Source organism: Oncorhynchus clarkii, chromosome 12 (genome assembly GCF_045791955.1).
Source record: "Oncorhynchus clarkii lewisi isolate Uvic-CL-2024 chromosome 12, UVic_Ocla_1.0, whole genome shotgun sequence".
Taxonomy (NCBI): Eukaryota; Metazoa; Chordata; class Actinopteri; order Salmoniformes; family Salmonidae; genus Oncorhynchus; species Oncorhynchus clarkii.
The window spans coordinates 77733855-77752558 of record NC_092158.1 but is presented as its reverse complement, the minus strand read 5'-3'; the positions used below and the strand labels follow the sequence as shown (position 1 = coordinate 77752558).

At 41.4% G+C, this 18704-nt stretch overlaps 1 protein-coding gene across 1 annotated transcript; it reads left to right on the top strand.

Annotated features, from left to right (window-relative positions):
* The first annotated feature begins 1903 nt into the window (after positions 1–1903).
* On the top strand, positions 1904–17241 carry LOC139422260 (ral guanine nucleotide dissociation stimulator-like 1). The gene is made up of 17 exons (XM_071173439.1): positions 1904–2139; positions 6732–7021; positions 7666–7710; positions 7797–7966; positions 8075–8232; positions 8341–8577; positions 8746–8849; positions 9231–9315; positions 10203–10274; positions 11306–11392; positions 11549–11581; positions 11938–12059; positions 12453–12542; positions 12768–12894; positions 13364–13624; positions 14020–14134; positions 14376–17241. The coding sequence occupies exons 1-17, from the start codon at positions 2116–2118 to the stop codon at positions 14513–14515; spliced, it is 2160 nt and encodes a 719-aa protein (XP_071029540.1). The 5' UTR covers positions 1904–2115; the 3' UTR covers positions 14516–17241.
* Positions 17242–18704: the final 1463 nt, after the last annotated feature.

Here is an 18704-nt window from a genome sequence, read left to right as displayed (position 1 = left end):
GATTTCAAATGACTTGGAATACAGATATGCATCTGTTGATCACAGATACCTTTTATTGTCCCCCGCACAAGGTGCACCTGTGTAAGGATCATGCTGTTAAATCAACTTCTTGATATGCCACACCTGTCAGGTGAATGGATTATCTTGGCAAAAGAGAAATGCTCACTAACAACTAACAAATTTGTGCACAAATTTTGAGAGAAATAAACTTTTTGTATGTTTGGAAAATGTTAAGGGTCTTTTAGTTCAGCTCATGAAACATGGGATCAAGACTTTACATGTTGCATTTAAATTTTTGTTTAGTATAAATCAAAAACGAGTTTTAGAAGATGCAGAATAGATAGTTGAATTCACTAATTTGAGATTTACAAAAAATAGACCTTTCTTTCAGGAAATTTGAAATCTGGATTTGTTTCCAACACATGCTTTATCAAATCAACCAAATCAATGCTCTCTGTCTCTCCATCTGTCTTCCAGACTGTCAACTCGCTGTGAAGAATGAAAAAGGGGCACTAGCCAATGGAGGAAGCAGACTCTGGGCCCGTGTGGGTGTGTTCAGGGAGAGAAATAAAACATTTTTGTGTTCTGTCCTTATTTGCAATAAGGGATAGTGGGGTAAGTTTAGCCATTTTTTTTTACATTCAGTGTCATTCCGTCAAGGGAAATTAGTATTCTTTCTAATAATTATATCTACATATATTTCAGGATGATGTGTATCCCTGGAAATAATCAGAATTCATGTAAACATTAGTTTTGAAAACACAGCTTGTCCAAAACAAATGTATCTCTTGGCACAACTTACCCCAGGAATGGGTGAGTTAAGCCACCTACAAATGTATGTACTGAATGAAATACACTACCTTTTTAAAACCATGTCCATCTATTTCCCAAACACAATTCAACACAATCACTTTTGAATTATAATCATTTTAAGCATCCTTTAACATAGGCTTAACATCTAACAAAGACGTTGTACTTTTTTAGAACACCTTTATCGTAGGCCAGGCCCTGTTCTTACCTCATATCCCAACAATAATACCTTGCATAACACATGGGAAGAAAACACTTAAATTTGCTCATCTTGCCATTGGTTCAACTTACACCATGACCACTGGCTCAACTTACCCAAAGGCAAGTATTTTAACTATATTAGCCCACACAGCTACAACGATGCACTTTCATGCTAGGTTTAGGACCTCATATTGAAGCTTATAGAGACCCCAACTGATGTACAGAACACTCTTAAAATGATCTACTTTGGTTACAATACAAGCGTTATGAAACCTCTAACACAAATGCATTTGACTTGCTGAAAATCTTTTGGACCTAACTTGCTTACAATTTTTCCATGTGGTTTCTTTCTTCACAGACTCCATGAAATGACCTCTTCCTAAATATTTGGTCAAATGATCAATTCTGTCTATGGTTCCTAGAAACAAGAGAGGCTCAACTTACCCCACTCACCCCTAATTATCATTGTGCTCATTCTGCCACCCTTGTTTACCATAGAATACATAGGTTGTGGAGCTGCCAACACGCCTACAACAGATTTTACTTTCAGCATCCAGGTTTTTTCTTTATCATCACACAAAACTCACCAGAAGATGAACTTGCAGAAGCAATGAGCTCGAGTTTCGATCAGATGATTATCCCCTATGTAGTTTTTGTAGGAAATATGCAAATACTTACAGAAGGGTAGACCAGAGAGCACACCCCTTTCATCAAGACCGCCCTCAAATGAAAACCTGTTCTTCCCATAGCCGCCACCCACTGCATAAAAGCTGGGAGATTCAAGCAAGAACCCCAAGCTTCGCTTTGAAGAATTTAGCGATAGAGGCATTAGGTAGCTATGGGAAGCGCTTGACAAGTGATTGCGTGTTACTTGTATGCGGCCGCAAAATGTGACGAATAGTACGCAGATAAAAAAAAATAAATACATGATATATATTTTAAATATGTAGTTTAAAGAAATAGGTTTCGTAAAATATTTATTAATATCACCATGCAGCCGTAAACTTCAACTCCTTCGAAGTGGATGTGTATTTTCAGCTTCAACACTTAGTTTGAACAAGATGGAAGTTATCACACCATAAACGTTCTGCGGTGACTGACGAGATGGGAAAATGGGAGATATCAATGGTAATTCCCAATGATATGCATAATAATTTTGTAGTTGTACGACATGTTTCATTTAGAAATGGTAACTATCTTATTAGTTTTACTGTATTTTCAGAACTATAATGTAATGTAGGCTTTTTGAATTACAGGTTATGCACTGTTTTGAACGGAGTCAAATGCGGTTAATAGCCTAATTTCTCTTCTTACACCTGTTGGTCATAAATCAGCCAGTGTTGTCTTGTCATAGGGTTGTGTAGCTATAGCCCAATAATGGACTAAATGAGCCTAACGTTACTCTGTATAATCTAAGGACCTTGGATGTTCTATTTCGAGGTGAATTGGTTATGGCAGCCAAATACTCCATCTAAACGTGAATTGATTCATAATTGCGGTATGCTTTTTAGGAACATAAAGCACTCTTTCATGTCACATCCCAAATCATTCCACAAGTGCAAAATATTGGCTACACTTACTGTACACGGTTTAAACCGGTTTTAACACAGTTGCAGCAGACAGTATTTTTCAGTGACAGCACTTTGTGGCATCAGTCTTCTGTTTACACACAGGTGTTTGGAGAAGCAGTTAATTAGCATAGGCAGTGGACTTTGTCTTCTGTCTGTCCGCTGTAACATGGAAATATGTTTGTGTGGGAACCCTAACCCCACAAAGGTGGGTAGTAGTATAATAATTTTTAAAAACAACAACAAAAACGTATTTCTTGCTGATATGAAATATACACCCGAGAAGACAACGGTCCTTATCGGAGGAGCAATAAGAGGACTGGCTCATTGTAAAGGCTGGAATGGAATTCATTGAATTGGATCAAACATATGGAAACCACACGATTGAGTCTGTTCCATTCCAACCATTACAATGAGCCTGTCCTCCTATAGCTCTTCCCACCAGCCTCCACTTGTCCGTATGTATCCTTCGTGTTAACATTTAGAGCGAACGTCTGGGTTCTTAACAAAACTTTCCTGGCCAGAAGGCGTCTATGAATAAGCTAATGTGCAGCTAATGAATAAGACTGCAACATATTGCCAATGCATGCATCTTGCATGGATGTCCAGGATATCCTTGTATTTAGTGTATGAATGTCTGTAAGTGACACTTTTATTTGCATCATTGTCCTGTGACGACTGATGGTGCATATTGTAATGAAACAGGCAGGGAGCAGGTCTCGAACCCTTGACCTAGCCCACCTAGTCCAACGCGCTATCAACTGTTCCGCAAAAGCATGCTCCTGCGGCAGAGTCGATATCCGCGCTTATAAACCCAGGGTCGTTACAATATTTTAGCCTCATGGTCTATTTATTAATTAGATAAAACTGCCTGAATGGAAAAACGAGTATTAGACCTATAGCTGGTTTCCAACAATGCATGGTGATATCATAATGTTAACTGCTTTAGCAACTATTGACAATAGTATTTTCTGGTCGGGGCAGTTTTGTTAAAGATCCCCGACACTCGTTCTAAACGTTAAAACGCATCGCTTGCGGTATGGTATTGGAAACAAGGATCATGTTTCATATCGGCGAGAATTAAATTACTACCGACCTTTTAAGGTTAGTGTTCCTACACGGCCATATCTCCACGTTACATCGCATGTTTACGGAAGACATAGGCTGCCTGCCACCTGTGCTAATTTGCTATCTAGCGTTCTCCGTTAACCTGTGTGTAAGCATAACTGGGGAGGAAGTGTATATTGTCCTGCTAACCACTATATGAAGAAGTTTAAGGAAAACAACTCAAATTGCTCCTTTTGTGATGACCACTCAAACAGTGTTGCATCTTTTTTGGCATTGTATGCATGTAAGAACTGTGGCAAGACATCAGTAGATTTATAATTGAACACATTTATGAAGATTTCACACTATTGTGGAGAGATGTACTGCTTGGATTCTTTACCTACGATAGAAATATGCTTGAAACATTTATGTAATTCATTTCATTATTCTTTTGGCCAAATTTCATATTCACAAATGTAAATTTATAAACAAAACACCACATTTTCTTACCTTACAAAAAGAAAATGAACTATTTTAAGAAAAATACTCTACTAACAAAAAAGCTGTTAGAATAATAAGGTTCTGTATGTCCCTTAATGTCCTTGTGTAATGTGATATTGTACCCCCTAGCCTAAATGTCCTTTGTATATTATTTATATATACACTTGTGTTCCCGCATGTATTTCCTGTATTGATTTGTTGTTAATAAAAAAAAAGAAGAGATTTGATCTCTCTCAAAAAAGACAAACTGGGGAGGAAGTGTAGTTCGTCACTGGAGGCACACAGTTTGTGCAAAGCTACTACAGTAAGTTATCTTATTTGAACATTTTTCTCGCTGATATGAAAGATAAGGTGCATATCGGAATGTGTTTCAAAAACCGGTTTGAAAGCTATGATTTATGTTTCTAAACATTAAAAAAAAGCATTGAAATTGTAGTTCACATATGGGGAAGAAGTGTTTTCGAGAGCTATCCTGATATCATTTGTATCATTATGTTTAGTCTCAATATTGGACAATTCTTGTCTGTTTTGAATTTAGTTTGGTACACCTAAGATAAAGATGTTACTGTATTGTATCCTTGCCCATAGAATTAGGATATCTGTGCCTTGGCCTCATGTAGGCCTACAGATAATGTAATGCAGTATTCCATAAAGGACAATGGTGTGATATTGGTCCCCTCACGACACCGATAATAGTGTCTCTCTTTCTTGGCCTGGTCTTTTATCAAGTGTGTATAATTAGATTGTGACACACGTCTGCCTGCCTTGAACCTCAGTAACCCTCTGTAATTTAGGAGCTGGGTAATGATTATAATGTGCCTTGAGTGCTCTGCCCACTATACACATCTGCATGTCTGTCAGATGGCATATGACTTAAAATGCTCTGATTTGCTTTGATCATACATGGATAATATAAGTGCCAATGTTAAAACCAGACTGTTAAGTTTTGACAGGGACATAGGGGGGAAAGCCTAAATTATATCAGAAAGCGGTGGACAGATATGAGGGGCGTGTCTCAGAACAGAGAGGTTGATTGGGGGCTAGCGACAGACTTGTATGGAGGACTGAGTTGGGGGAATGGGTGGAGGGATACAGTGGCAAGAAAAAGTATGTGAACTATTTGGAAATACCTGGATTTCTGCATAAATTGGTCATAACGTTTGATCTGATCTTCATCTAGGTCACAACAATAGACACAGTCTGGTTAACCAGTTTAGGTAAGCCAGGTAATTCCAAAGGGTTTACGTACTTTTTCTTGCCACTGTAGATTTAATAGGTTGCATATTTTAAAGGGGATTATGCTGATTTATTTACAGTTTCTTTGATCATGTCGTTTCAATTATTTGACCCAGGTGCTCGTCTCTTTGTACCACATTGCTCTTGTCCTCAATAGGCAAGCTGTGTACCTTTTTCATGTTGTTCTTTGGAAAACATTAGTTATGTTCCTTGTCCTGCTAAATATGCAGACTATTGTATGAAATGTTGTAATTGGGTAATTCCATTTGAATTCAGTCACTTTTTGACACCATCCCTTTTGATTTGAACAAAACCTTCCATACATATTTGCCCGTTGTAGAAGTGCTCAGAAAGTTACTTTTTGGATCTGAATGCCAAAACAGAGAAAGGTGCTTAAAGTTGGCATATTTTTGCATACCATACCATGAGACCCATGTTTTCATCACAGGAAAATATTTAACCTTAAACATAAAATAATATATTTGTTCAAATTGGCACGTTGTAGCTTCGACCCTATTTGACATAATCTGAGGTTGTGTTGTGTCCGCCATCAGTTGAGACACAACATGCTCTTAAATACAGGGTGGATGATCATTTACGTTAAAGGTTAAAAAAGAATCATAACTTTTATTCAAGAAATTCTAAATGAGTTTGACAACCCTGTTTAACCATGTATCTTTTCCAATGATTAAGACATGGATGTCTGATGGTGTGGTGGGGTATGCAAAATGGGGAAACTTTGAGCACCTCTATTTCCTGAATGTTTTGCCATTCATGTCCAAAAAGTCACTTGCTGAGCACTTCTTCCATCAGCAAACATGTATGTGGGGAAAAAGGGATGCTGTCAAAGTGATTGAATTCATATTTCCATTTCTGCTCAGTGTTTTCTCTAATGTAAACAGTACAGTGTTTCTAAGAGATTTGAATTAAACCTTTTAAAGTGAAGAAATCTCATCTAAATCTAGCTTTGCTAAACCAACGTGTGAATATCCTGAGACAAATCTGTGATGGTGTGTGTGCAGATGTAAACATGAGTTTGTCTTTTCACCTGTCTGCTGATAAACCCAAAGCGCTCCCTGTATCACAGACCTTCCAGCTGAATAACTGATAAACCCAAAGCACTCCCTGTATCACAGACCTCCCAGGTGAATAACTGATAAACCCAAAGCACTCCCTGTATCACAGACCTCCCAGGTGAAGTGTCTACATTTTGCTCACAAGGCGGGCATGCCTCTGAATAGGCTTACTGTAATGGACCATAAACATCAATCTGGTCTCACAGTTGGTCATTATGGTCTTTAGGATCTGTCCTGTCAGTGGTCTACATGTCTCCCCATCTCATTGTGTGAGTTCCTCCTTCCCACCCAGAACCCAGTGCAGGAGTGGGGTGAGGAGTTTGAGGAGGGGGCGTTGTATGGAATCACCCTGCGTCGGGAGCCCGTCCAGATACCAGCCAGTCCCACCGAGGCCCGGCCATGCGTTGCCTTCGTCCAGTACCGGACCTGCAAGGTGCGCAGGCTGAAGGCAGCCACCCTGAACCGGCTAGTGAGCCACCTCCTGGACCCCTGCTGTCAGGAGCCTGACTACAGACGGATCTTTCTGTCCACCTACCAGACGTTCACCACTACAAGTGCACTCATTGAGCTGCTCTTCCAGAGGTGGGCCATGTCATTAAGTTACAGTACTCATAACTGCTATCATGTTTCACCTGACCATTGTCTCAGAGCATAATGCAGAAGCTGTTTCACTGTTAAAATTAGACAGTATAAAATGATGTGAGCAAGTTGTTTGATCTCTGTAGTTTGAAAACACCTTGACGGTGTAGTTTTACCATCTTCTATCAAATGAATGTTTGGTGAAATGACCTAAAAATGTCTCTTCTTCTCTCTTTTGACACATTCCGAGTTACCACAGTAACAAATAAGATTAGCCAAATTGGATTCAGAATGTTATGTTGGACACAGATGAGAGGGTATGTGGTTGGCTGTTTTTGAACAACACCTCTCGTTGTGTATGGTCACTTAGTTTCGTCAGATAGTTATTTTGTGAGGGAAGCAAGAAATAAAAAACTATCTCAGCATCTTTGATGTAATGATAATAAGCACCCAGCAGGTAGTTAGCCATTACAGGTTTTACAACAACAACATTTATTCACTGAGTTTGGAGTGAGGTCAGTGTCAGGATAACAACAGAGCATAGAGACAGACCAAAGAAAAACAGTCTGAAGAAGAATGTGACCAACAGGACAGTGGTCCAGTCCCGGTTTAGATGAGTCTGACACTCTTCCTAATTGTTCTCACAGGGACAATGGGGCTTCAGATGTGTACAACAGTGAATGTCACAGGAGGTGAGCTGGCTGCTTTTCCCTTGATCACATTTATTTCCTTGACTCTGAAACAGGGAAGACATTGTTTCATCATGTTGTCTCCTCAGGCGTCTGTTGCCCCTGATCCAGACTTGGTTGGAGATGTACAGTGAGGACTTCCGGGATCCTCCTCAGCACCCCTCCCTTAGGATGCTGTTGGACCACCTGCACTGCCTATCCTCCTTCTGTTCACTGTCCCAGCGCTCTGAAACTCTGCTTAAAAAGTTCCAGAGAGAAGGTACAGGATTCTCAATTTACTTGTTTTTCCTAACCGTTTCTGTGAATTGCCTTTGATTTTTTTATACCATTGTTGACCCCCTTCTGTCATTCCTCTCTCCTTTAATAGAAATGGATACTGGTGGCCATTCTGCCCAGGCTGAGGTTAATCAGGAAGATGAGAGCTCAGGGGAGGAAGGCCTAGAATGGGACAGCCCACTGGATCAGGGTGACATCATGGACTTCTCAGTCACAGGCATCGCAGAACAGCTCACCCGACTGGACGCTGTAAGTGTCAATCATGGCAGATCATTTCTGACTCTTAATATGCGTCCTCAGGAGTGGATCACTAACACTCTTTTTCCATTTTACCTTCCTTATCTGTGCATCTCTCAGGGGCTGTTTAGGAAGGTGGTTCCCTACCAGTGTCTAGGCTGTGTGTGGTCCCAGAGAGACAAGAAGGAGAACCTGTCTGCTACTGTTAGCGCCACCATTGCCCAGTTTAATGCAGTCACCAACCGAGTCATCACCTCCCTGCTCTGCCGGCCCACCTCCAGCCCCACTTCTGTCCTCAGGGCCTCCAGCCCAGCTCAGAGGGCCTGCGTCATTGAAAAGTGGATCAGAGTAGGACAGGTCAGACACATCTAGGGACTTGGACCATTTGAGGGATACAATTTCAAATCCAAGTGCATCCTTCTTACACATTCTTACACAACGTGAACCTGCATCCTGGTTCTCAGTGCGTTTAGTAAGTAGGAAGTTCTAAGTCAGTCTCTAACTTGTGACTGTTTTCTGAAACAGGAGTGTCGGCAGCTGAAGAATTTCTCCTCTTTGAGGGCCATCCTGTCTGCCCTTCAGTCCAATGCTGTCTACAGGCTGAGGAAGACATGGGCTGCTGTGTGTAGGTACGGACTGTCGGGTCATACTGGAAGGGTTAGTTGAGTCATGAAGCTAGAGGGCCAATAACATTGACTGAATATGGCAAAAAAAAATAACAAGGGTGTCCTTATCCTCTGAGAATGTAAGGCTTAGTAAGGAAATGATTTACTAGTAATTGGCCTACATTATTCAACTAACCTTAGTTTGTACTTCATGCCATAACTATGCAATAAGCAATTTTTATTGAGTCAGTCAAGAATAGTTGAACAATAATTTTAGGTCATGCCATGCCTAACCAACTCTAAATCCTTTTGAAGCTTCAAGGATATATTTTGTAATGAAGTTGCTAGTGGTGTCTTGTCTGAGTGTTATTTTTGGATTGATTTAATTGGTTTGTTCTTCTTCAGGGACAGCGTGGCCATCTTTGATAACCTCTGTGAAACCTTCCCTGATGAGAACTGTGTGTTGAGCAACAGAGAGATCATTGTGGGGGTAAGAATCAAGTACCTTAAGGAAATTGATTTGACTTCATTTTTCTTTACTTGAGTCTCTGCACAAATGTAATGCAGACAATATGACACTGTTGAAATACTTACAATATGGAGTGTTTTATTGTTTTGAGAGCAGTTGACCTTTACTTACATCTTCAAGCACCTTGATATTTTACTTTTACGACTTATTAAAACCCATCTTTCTGTCAAGTTAATGTTTAGTGAAATTGCGTAACAGTGCGTTAATAGTAAGCCATTGTCCCAAAGCAAAAGAGAGGGTGTTCTATTTTTCTGTCGGCTCTGGGTGTTTGTCTCAAATCTTCACTAGGTCTGGTTACAGTGAGCGGGCTCTAAAGTAAAATTCTACATATTGTCCAGAATTTCCAAATAACATGCTAATATTAGCATCATTGTCAACAAACACTACACTAATGACAATTTCTCCAGCAGTTCCTTGAGAAACACCTTCATTTGCCTCACGTCTTTATTTAATTTTACTGTATTGGTCCACCCCTTGTTCAATTGAACAGTTCAAGAAAAATAGTTTCAGTTGCTCCCTGTGTCTGCATTAACAGCCTCACAGGATTTGTGCTTTTGACACATGTTCTTATCAAAATGCTCCTTAGCACAAAACTGCTTTTGTTCACATGTTTGCATGGATTTTAAAAGCTCAATATATTGTTTACATAATGTGTGTGTGTGTGAGGGTCTATTCTAAGAACAACCAATGTGGTGTTGACCCTATAAGCTGGTAAAGTAAGTTCTGACCTAGAACATATTTGACTGACTCTTTGCATATGCTGTAGGTCATTGCAGATGAGTGGACAGGTTGACAATGGAAGGCCATAAATGCAGACTGAATTTAGCTTCTATCTGACCCCGTTTCAGGATGGAAGCCAAACAGCCATGGATAACATTTCTCCCAAGATATCCAAGCGATGTCCTATTGCCAGACAGATGGTAAGCAATACTTCAGAGAGCGATTGAGTAAGAGACATTGCAGACATGATATGTAGACATGAGAGAGATATCTATCTATATATAGTGGGGGTCAATAAGTTTTAGTTTAGTTTTCACTTCTTTCCATGCAACATTAAATGGACAGAATTGATAGCAGAGGCCTCCCAAGTGGCGACGTGGTCTAAGGCACTGCATCGCAGTGTTGCAGCTTCACTACAGCATGGGGTTTGATCCCAGGCTGTGTCACACCCGGCCTTGACCGGGAGTCCCATAAGGCGGTGCACAATTGGCCCAGCATTGTCCGGGTTAGGGGAGGGTTTGGCTGGGGGGGGGGGCTTTACTTGGCTCATCGCACACTAGCGACTCCTTGTGGCGGACCGGGCAACTGCAAACGGACTCTGGTCGTCAGTTGAACGGTGTTGCCTCCCGACACATTGGAACAGCTGGCTTCCGATTTGAGCAGGCGTTAAGAAGCGCGGCTTGGGGGGGGGGTCGTCGTCGTCGTCGTCATGTTTTGGAGGACGCGTGAGTCGACCTTCGCCTCTCCCAAGCCCATTGGGGAGTTGCAGCGATGAGACAAGATCGCTATTGGATATCACGAAAAGGGGGGGGGGGTATAAAATAGAAATGAAAGCAGAATTCTGTGTATCTGAAAGTAAAAAAAAAATACATAAACATTTATTATAAGCTATTACGGGGGGTGGAAAGGGGAGGAAGCATCCTAGTACTGTCTACTCAGTATTTTGCGGTGGCAGTTTCTGCTTCTTTAAGTCACATGTAGCCCCCTATCCCCATCAGCTTTTAACCCACAAGAGGAAAAATCTAGGAGAAATCTATTCAAAGACCGAGAGTGTCATGTGTGGCAAGAGGAAGCCATCCTATCCTTAGCCACGGATGTTTCAAATGGCCACAGATTACTAGGCTATGAAAGGACAGTAATCATAGACCAATACCTTTTCTAGCACATTCTCTAAAGCTGTGTTACTAGAATCCTCTGCTGACATGCTGTCTCTGTACTGTTGTCTCCTCAGAGCACCTCCAGTGGGATGGTTCCTTACCTGGGCACATACCTGACTGTCCTCACAATGCTGGACACTGCTCTACCAGATACTGTGGAGGTAAGCAAACAGCCATTGAAACAGACGTCTCAGTTATGGCAGCTACTTTAAGTTAACTCTATATTTACTTTAGCGGATTGCTATCTTAATGTTTAATATTGATAATAAATCTTCCATATTGTCAAGTATAATAGCATGTTGTGCTATTTTTGACAGGGGGACCTCATAAACTTTGAAAAGAGGAGGAGGGTAAGTTGTTGCTGTTTTTGTCTTCGATCTCTAAGCCTGTAGGGAATAGGATTTTATGTAAAGAAAACAAAAGATGCAGTACGAACATGTCTAATAAATATTTCACCCTTGTTATATGACATGCATTGAATTGGTGGTACACTCACCACCACATTTTAGTGGTACTTTCACATGCCGAAGGGAAAAGTGCACACCTTTATGCTTAAGGATGTTTGCTTACTGCTCTAAATTACTATCTCCTAGCCTTTATTGGAGCCCCATGACTGTTAAAATTGTTGTCAGGTGTTACTAGTTCAGGACAAGTTACATAACAACCACACAGCTGACATGAGCTCATGATCTCCCTCTCTCTGCAGGAGTTTGAGATTCTCTCTCAGATCCGGCAGCTCCAAGCCTCCTGCTTTCAGTACAACCTGCCCCATCACACCAGGATCACTGCCTGGTTGCAGGGCCAGAAGTTGCTCACTGACCAGGAGAGGTGAGAACCTGTCCCCCACTGGTTTTATTGTAGATCAGTGAGGAGATAAAGAGCTGGTAAGCTTTGTAGGATAGATGGGGCCTAATAATGTCTTAAAATTATGTTCCTTATAGCCAATAAACCCTTTATACAACCTGAATTGTCTCTTTCTAATATACTGTATACCCAAATGACATGTAAAACACAATTCCCATAATCCCTACCCTGGTTTTGCCTGTTAAGGAAAATGAATAGAAAACCCATCTAGAGCTGGGGTTGACACAGGGCTGCAGTGTGTTCAGGCTTTTAGAATCAGATGTGTTAGTGCAGGGCTGGAACAAAAGGCTGTATACATTTAGACAAGTCCACCCTGACTTCGGGGCTCATAAGTGTTTTCTATGTGTTCTGCCACAGTTATGAACTGTCCAGAAACCTGGAGCCTCCAATAGACCTCTGCTCCCCAAGCGCCTGGAGCCACCGTTTGCTCAGCAAGAAACTGTCCTCGTGAGTACTGAACACTTCTCTTAACAGCAGTTGCCATCTTGTTAATTCTACTCAAGACATTAGTATTCACCCCATCTCTAACATATACAACTATTGTAACATTGTTGTAAATAAACAAGAACTGTAAAAGAACAATGACAAAATGACAAAAATTTAAGGTTTTACTAGTGAACGTTGACCACATTTGTTAATTTAGTGGAAAGTTCTAACTGTGTGTATTTGCAGACTCCTGAAAGTGAGTGAGGGATCCAGCAGGAAAACCCATGCAGACCAGATCAGTGTGTCGTCTTCAGGGTCCAGTGGCTCTGAGATGGAGGACCTCTCCACCCCTCCCTCCACACTCAGACTGCAGGTACAGCTCTCGCCGATCCCCTTTAGACATGCCTCTGACTGTCTCTCTCTTTCTGTCAGTCATTGCACACCCTGGTTAAAGCTGTTTCAAATATTTTAATAGAACACACTGTACTACAAAACATCCTCTAGTTACACTTTACTAATACCAGTAGTTACACCATGAAGCAATTCAAAAGTAATGAAAGCCATTATGTGTCTTTTTATATAACCTCCCATTCATAACAGTGATCCCCATTGACATCTCATCGAAACTGATGTCCTTGAGAACTGGAATGTCAATTGACCAGGTCCTTGAAGCCAAGCAGGAGTGGTGTTTGCTTAGCACATGCCTCGCTGGTGAAGCATGGCTCAATACTTCAGTTGTCCACAAATGTGCTGAGGTCAATGTCTCAGACAGACAAACTGAAAGACTAATTCATTATTTCCATAGGCACTCATGCATGTTCGGTCTCTCTACCTTGTCCCAGTCTCTGTCCAGCTCCTGTCAAAATGTGGCAGAGGCCTTACCCTCCTCCCCGGATGGCTCCACTCCCTCCAGTTGTTCCTCCAGTTCTCAGCCTGACCTCTCTGCTCCAGTGGCTGCCCACCCTAAACCCATGCTGGCCTCTCATCACAAGCGCTCTGTGTCCATGACCTCCCTCCCCCTCTACAACAGACAGGTGGCTGACTCCTGTATAGTGAGGGTCAGTGTGGAGGCTGGCAACGGCAACATGTACAAGAGCATCCTGGTGAGCTTGGGTTGGGATCTGGCGGTAGGGATTATCTTGGGGTCCTGTTATGGAAATGTAAAAGGGATCATGTGTGTAGTAATCTAGCTCTGTACATTTGGTTATGATGAAATCTAAGATAAGAACTGCTGTGTTGGTTACATTTACATTTGAGTTATTTGGCAGACGCTCTTATCCAGAGTGACTTAGTTATTGCGTTGATCTTAAGATAGCTAGGTAAGACAACCACATATCACAGTCGTAGTATGTACATTTTTCCTCAAAGCAGTTATCAGCGAAGTCGGGGGGTGGGTGTTATTTAACATACTCTGGTTGGTTGAAGGGAGGTTTTGCAGCCAAAGCTTTCGCTACCTCATTACAGCATATGAACTGCTTGTTTGACTTGTCCTTCTCAGCTGACTAGTCAGGACAAAACTGCCCAGGTGATCCAGAGGGCCCTGGAAAAACACAACCTGGAGCACCTGACCTGTCAAGACTTCACCCTCACACAGTTGATCTCCCAGGAAAGAGGTGAGCTAAAACAATCAGTGCTCTTATATGCCCACTCAAAGATGCCACATCACTGTGCAGATCAGTGTTGGCCAAGCAAAGAGTTGTTATAGTTTGGCATTAACTACACCTACCTATAGTAGAAATATTACTGAAGATATTGTTGGCCTGGAATGATTGAAGAGAACTTTTTAATATTGTACGTATACTGTATGTAATATTCTACTTTCTCATACCAACCGCCACATCTTCTGTTTTTCAGAGTTACTCATTCCGGACAAAGCTAACGTCTTCTACGCCATGTGCACGTCGGCCAACTTTGACTTTGTTCTGCACCAGTGTCCACTGGGTCAAAAGAAACCTCTGTGCGCAACTTCCAGCCTTGGACGTTATTCAAAGTAGACACCGTTCTATGGCAATGATGAGTAACTGCAAACCAGGACTGAGTTCAAAGGATTTTGTACAGACATTTACCTGGTTGTAGTTTTGTTTTTAATAACTTTATTTTATGACAAAAATCATGTTTAAATGTTCCATGATGGACAGACCCCTGTTTGGTTTGTTGTCAAGTGGGTGCCATGAGAGGAACAGGTGGAAGATGATAGTATGATGGCACGTCATGTAAAATACACGTGTTGTGTGTGTATATACGGCTGAAGACAACAGATTTGGGGCTACATTTTGAAACCCATTGAACAGAATGTCCTTTATTTATTGGTGGAGCGAACTCTACATGAATTCCACCATTCAACACTCAACATTCCTACTAGACATCCCTGAGGTGCTTTACTTTGTGGAAAGGAGTCACATTGGAACAGCATCAACAGTGACTCTCTCCCTCAGTCACACACCAATATACAGACACGTAATAGTTGTTTCCTCTTGTCTCTTCTCCTCTGAGCAAAACCAGTCACCTATTTGTTTTAATGAGAGACATGACTGACGTTTCCCAACAGGGAGAGACACCCTATGAGCCTTAAAAGGAAATTAGGACACAGGAGACGGCCTGCCACTGCCACCTGAGAAGTGGATGGGAATGTTCTCACCCGGATCACTATGTTCACCAGGGTATCAGCCTGCCGTCATGGAGATACTGATTGGGGGTGTGCGTGTGAAAGGAGGGGCTGCCCTGACTGGCTGGATAGCATTCCACATACGCTACAGTCAGCTGCTGTAGAGGGGACACTGACAAACATTTATGGACTCAGACTGTCAAAGTTTTAATGATGGTGATAATGTGTGTGTTAAATGGTTCTGTGTTGCATTTCAGTGTTAATACTTTTTTTTACATTGTTTTCTATTTTTCTCCTATAATGCTCTTGATGATTAGGTGGGCCTCCATGGCTGTGTTGCCTAGCTACCCAAACTCCTTGTTCCGGCCGAATGCCACGCCAACGGACGTTAATTTTTCCTCCGCAATGAGTCTGGATCTGAGTACCTCCCTGATGATTTCTAGAATGAAAATCCAATCTAGACCGTCTGATTGGTTCCAGAAACCAATGGGTTGAGCCAGAACACGTGGGTAAATCGGCATTTTGAAAATTAGTCATTGGCTTTGATATGCTGATGGGTTAGAGATGATCAACCGCTGATGCCTTGTTTTGTACAACACCCCTCATTATGATGTCGCCACAAACGACTTCAATGATCACACTCTCAGACTGAAGTCTGTTACCATCGATAGAGCAGCGGAAGAATTCAGTTTGAGTCGTCAGGCAAGGCTGTGTGCACTTGTCAATTAAATATAAAATATACTGAACAAAAATATAAGCGCAACAATTTCAACTAATTTTACTGAGTTAAAGTTCACTTAAGGAAATCAGTCAAATTTAAATACATTCATTAGGCCCTAATCTATGGATTTCACATGACTGGGCAGGGGCGCAGACATCGATGGGCCTGGGAGGGCATAGGACCACTCACTTGGGAGACTGGCACACACACTGGGGAGCAAGGCCCAGCCAATCAGAATGAGTTTTTTCCCACAAAAGGGTTTTATTACAGACCGAAATACTCCTCAGTTTCATCAGCTGTCAGGGTGGCTGGTATCAGACGATCCCACAGATGAAGAAGCTGGATGTGTAGGTCCTGGACTGGCATAGTTACACGTGGTCTGCGGTTCTGAGGCTGGTTGGCCGTACTGTCAAATTCTCTAAAACAACGGCTTATGGTAGAGAAATGAACATGCAGTTCTCTGGCAACAGCTCTGGTGGACATTCCTGCAGTCAGCATTCTAATTGCCCATTCCTTCAAAACATCTGTGGTGTTGTGTGACAACTGCACATTTTAGACTGGCCTTTTATTGTCCCCAGCACAAGGTGCACCTGTGTAATGATCAAGCTGTTTAATCAGCTCCTTGATATGCCACACCTGTCAGGTGGATGGATTATCTTAGCAAAGGAAAAAATGCTCACTAACCAGGATGTAAACAAATTTGTGCACAACATTTGAGTGAAATAAGCTTTTTGTGCATATGGAAACATTTCTGTGATCTTTTATTTTAGCTCATGAAATCATGGGACTTTACATGTTGCATTTATATTTTTGTTTGGTTTTTATTCTAAACCATGCCAGGTTGCTTGACTGTTTAAAACTTGCAGATGAATCACCGATTGATAGGCATTTCCAAAATAGTTTTTTTAAATATCAGTGTACGACACTACAGTAGCTTAATTTAGATGTTTAGAAGGACTATCATGCAAATAAGTGTTTGATATATTAAAACTTTCCACTATGATTGAACCAAGTTGGTTATGCAACATTCTGAAAAAAGGTGAAAAGAAATTCAAACACTTAAGCGCTATAAATAACTCGAGGCGCTTTCATCTGCCAGAGCATTGACGTACCCCTTTCATCCAGGGCTTGCAAATGGGTCATTTGAACCCAGATTTAAATCCAATGTATATTACAAATCTGCCGTAACTGAATTCTCAGAGGTTGCTTAGTTGTCTCTTTCAGATGAATAGCGTTGTGTTAAATATATATGGCTTGTACAATGCTATGTAAAAATCCTGCAAACATGAAAAAACTGATTGATTCAAGCAACAGGACATCTCAGAAATGCCTGCACTTTTACCAAGCTGCCCAGTTTCATTGTCTCTGTGCTCCAAATAAAGTTTCTCTACACCTTTTCTGTGTTTGTCAACATTTCTTATACTGTATTTCCCTTTATCATTCTAAGATGATTGGTTTCCATATCTCTGATATATATATATATATATATATATAGGCTAACATATGCCATTCTGTAAGACTGGCACTTATATTCATGATGCAATTCAGTGTTCCCCAACTGGTGCCATGAATTTGGCCCACGGGTGATTTTATTTGGCCCCCCCAAGTTTTCTGAACAAAAAAAAGAATAAACTTTGATTTGTTTTAGTTGTTGGACATAAAAGACTACAAACACCAGCAAATCAGATCCTAGTGATTTTAATTTGGGAAATCTGTTCTAAAGTATTCCCACCCATATTAGAGTGATATACCTGATTGTTCAAAACATTAGGAACACCTGCTCTTTCCATTACATAGGCTGACCAGGTGAATCCAGGTGAAAGCTATGATTCCTTATTGATGTCACCTGTTATTATAGATGAAGGGGAGGAGATGGGTTAAAGAAGGATTTTAAGCCTTGAGACAATAGATTGTTAAGCCTTGAAACAATTGAGTCATGGATCCTGTATGTGTGCCATTCAGATGGCGAATGGGCAAGACAAAATATTGAAGTGCCTTTGAACAGGGTAGGTGCCAGGCGCACTGGTTGAGTGTGTCAAGAACTGCAACACTGCTGGGGTTTTCATAGTGATAGGGAAACAAAGCTTCTTGATTAGATTGTGTTATGTCACACGTACAAGGAAGCAGATGTAATTGCAGGGTACAATGAAAATGTTATGCTCCGGGATCCAAGAGTGCAGGTAAAAAGTGAATGAGACAAAATACGGATAATAATAATTAATACTAATAGAACACTTTTACAACTATCACTGATAAATTACCTCTGGATAAATATCCTACCAACGGGACATTAAAAACGGTAACATCTTATGTTTCACCGAGACGTGGCTAAACGAAGATGCGGACAATATAGAGCTAGCGGGATTTTCCATGCACCGGCAGAACAGAGACGCTACCTCTGGACGAACGGGGTTGGGGGTGTGTCAATAACAGCTGGTGCGCGATGTCTAATATTAAAGAAGTGTCAAGGTATTGCTCGCTTGAGGTAGAGTACCTTATGAAAAGCTGTAGACCACACCATCTACAAAGAGAGTTCTCATCTGCATTATTCGTAGCCGTCTATTTACCACCACAAAGCGAAGCTGGCACGATGACCATTCTCAACCAACTTTATAAGGCCATAAGCAAAGAAGAAAATGCTCACCCAGAAGCGGCTCTCCTAGTTGCCGGGGACTTTAATGCAGGCAAACTTCAATCAGTTTTACCAAATTTTTACCAGCATGTCACATGTGCAACAAGGGGGGGGGATCCTAGACCACCTTTACTCCACACACAGAGATGCATGCAAAGCTCTCCCCCGCCCTCCATTTGGCAAATCTGACCATAATTCTATCCTCCTGGCTTTTGCTTACAAGCA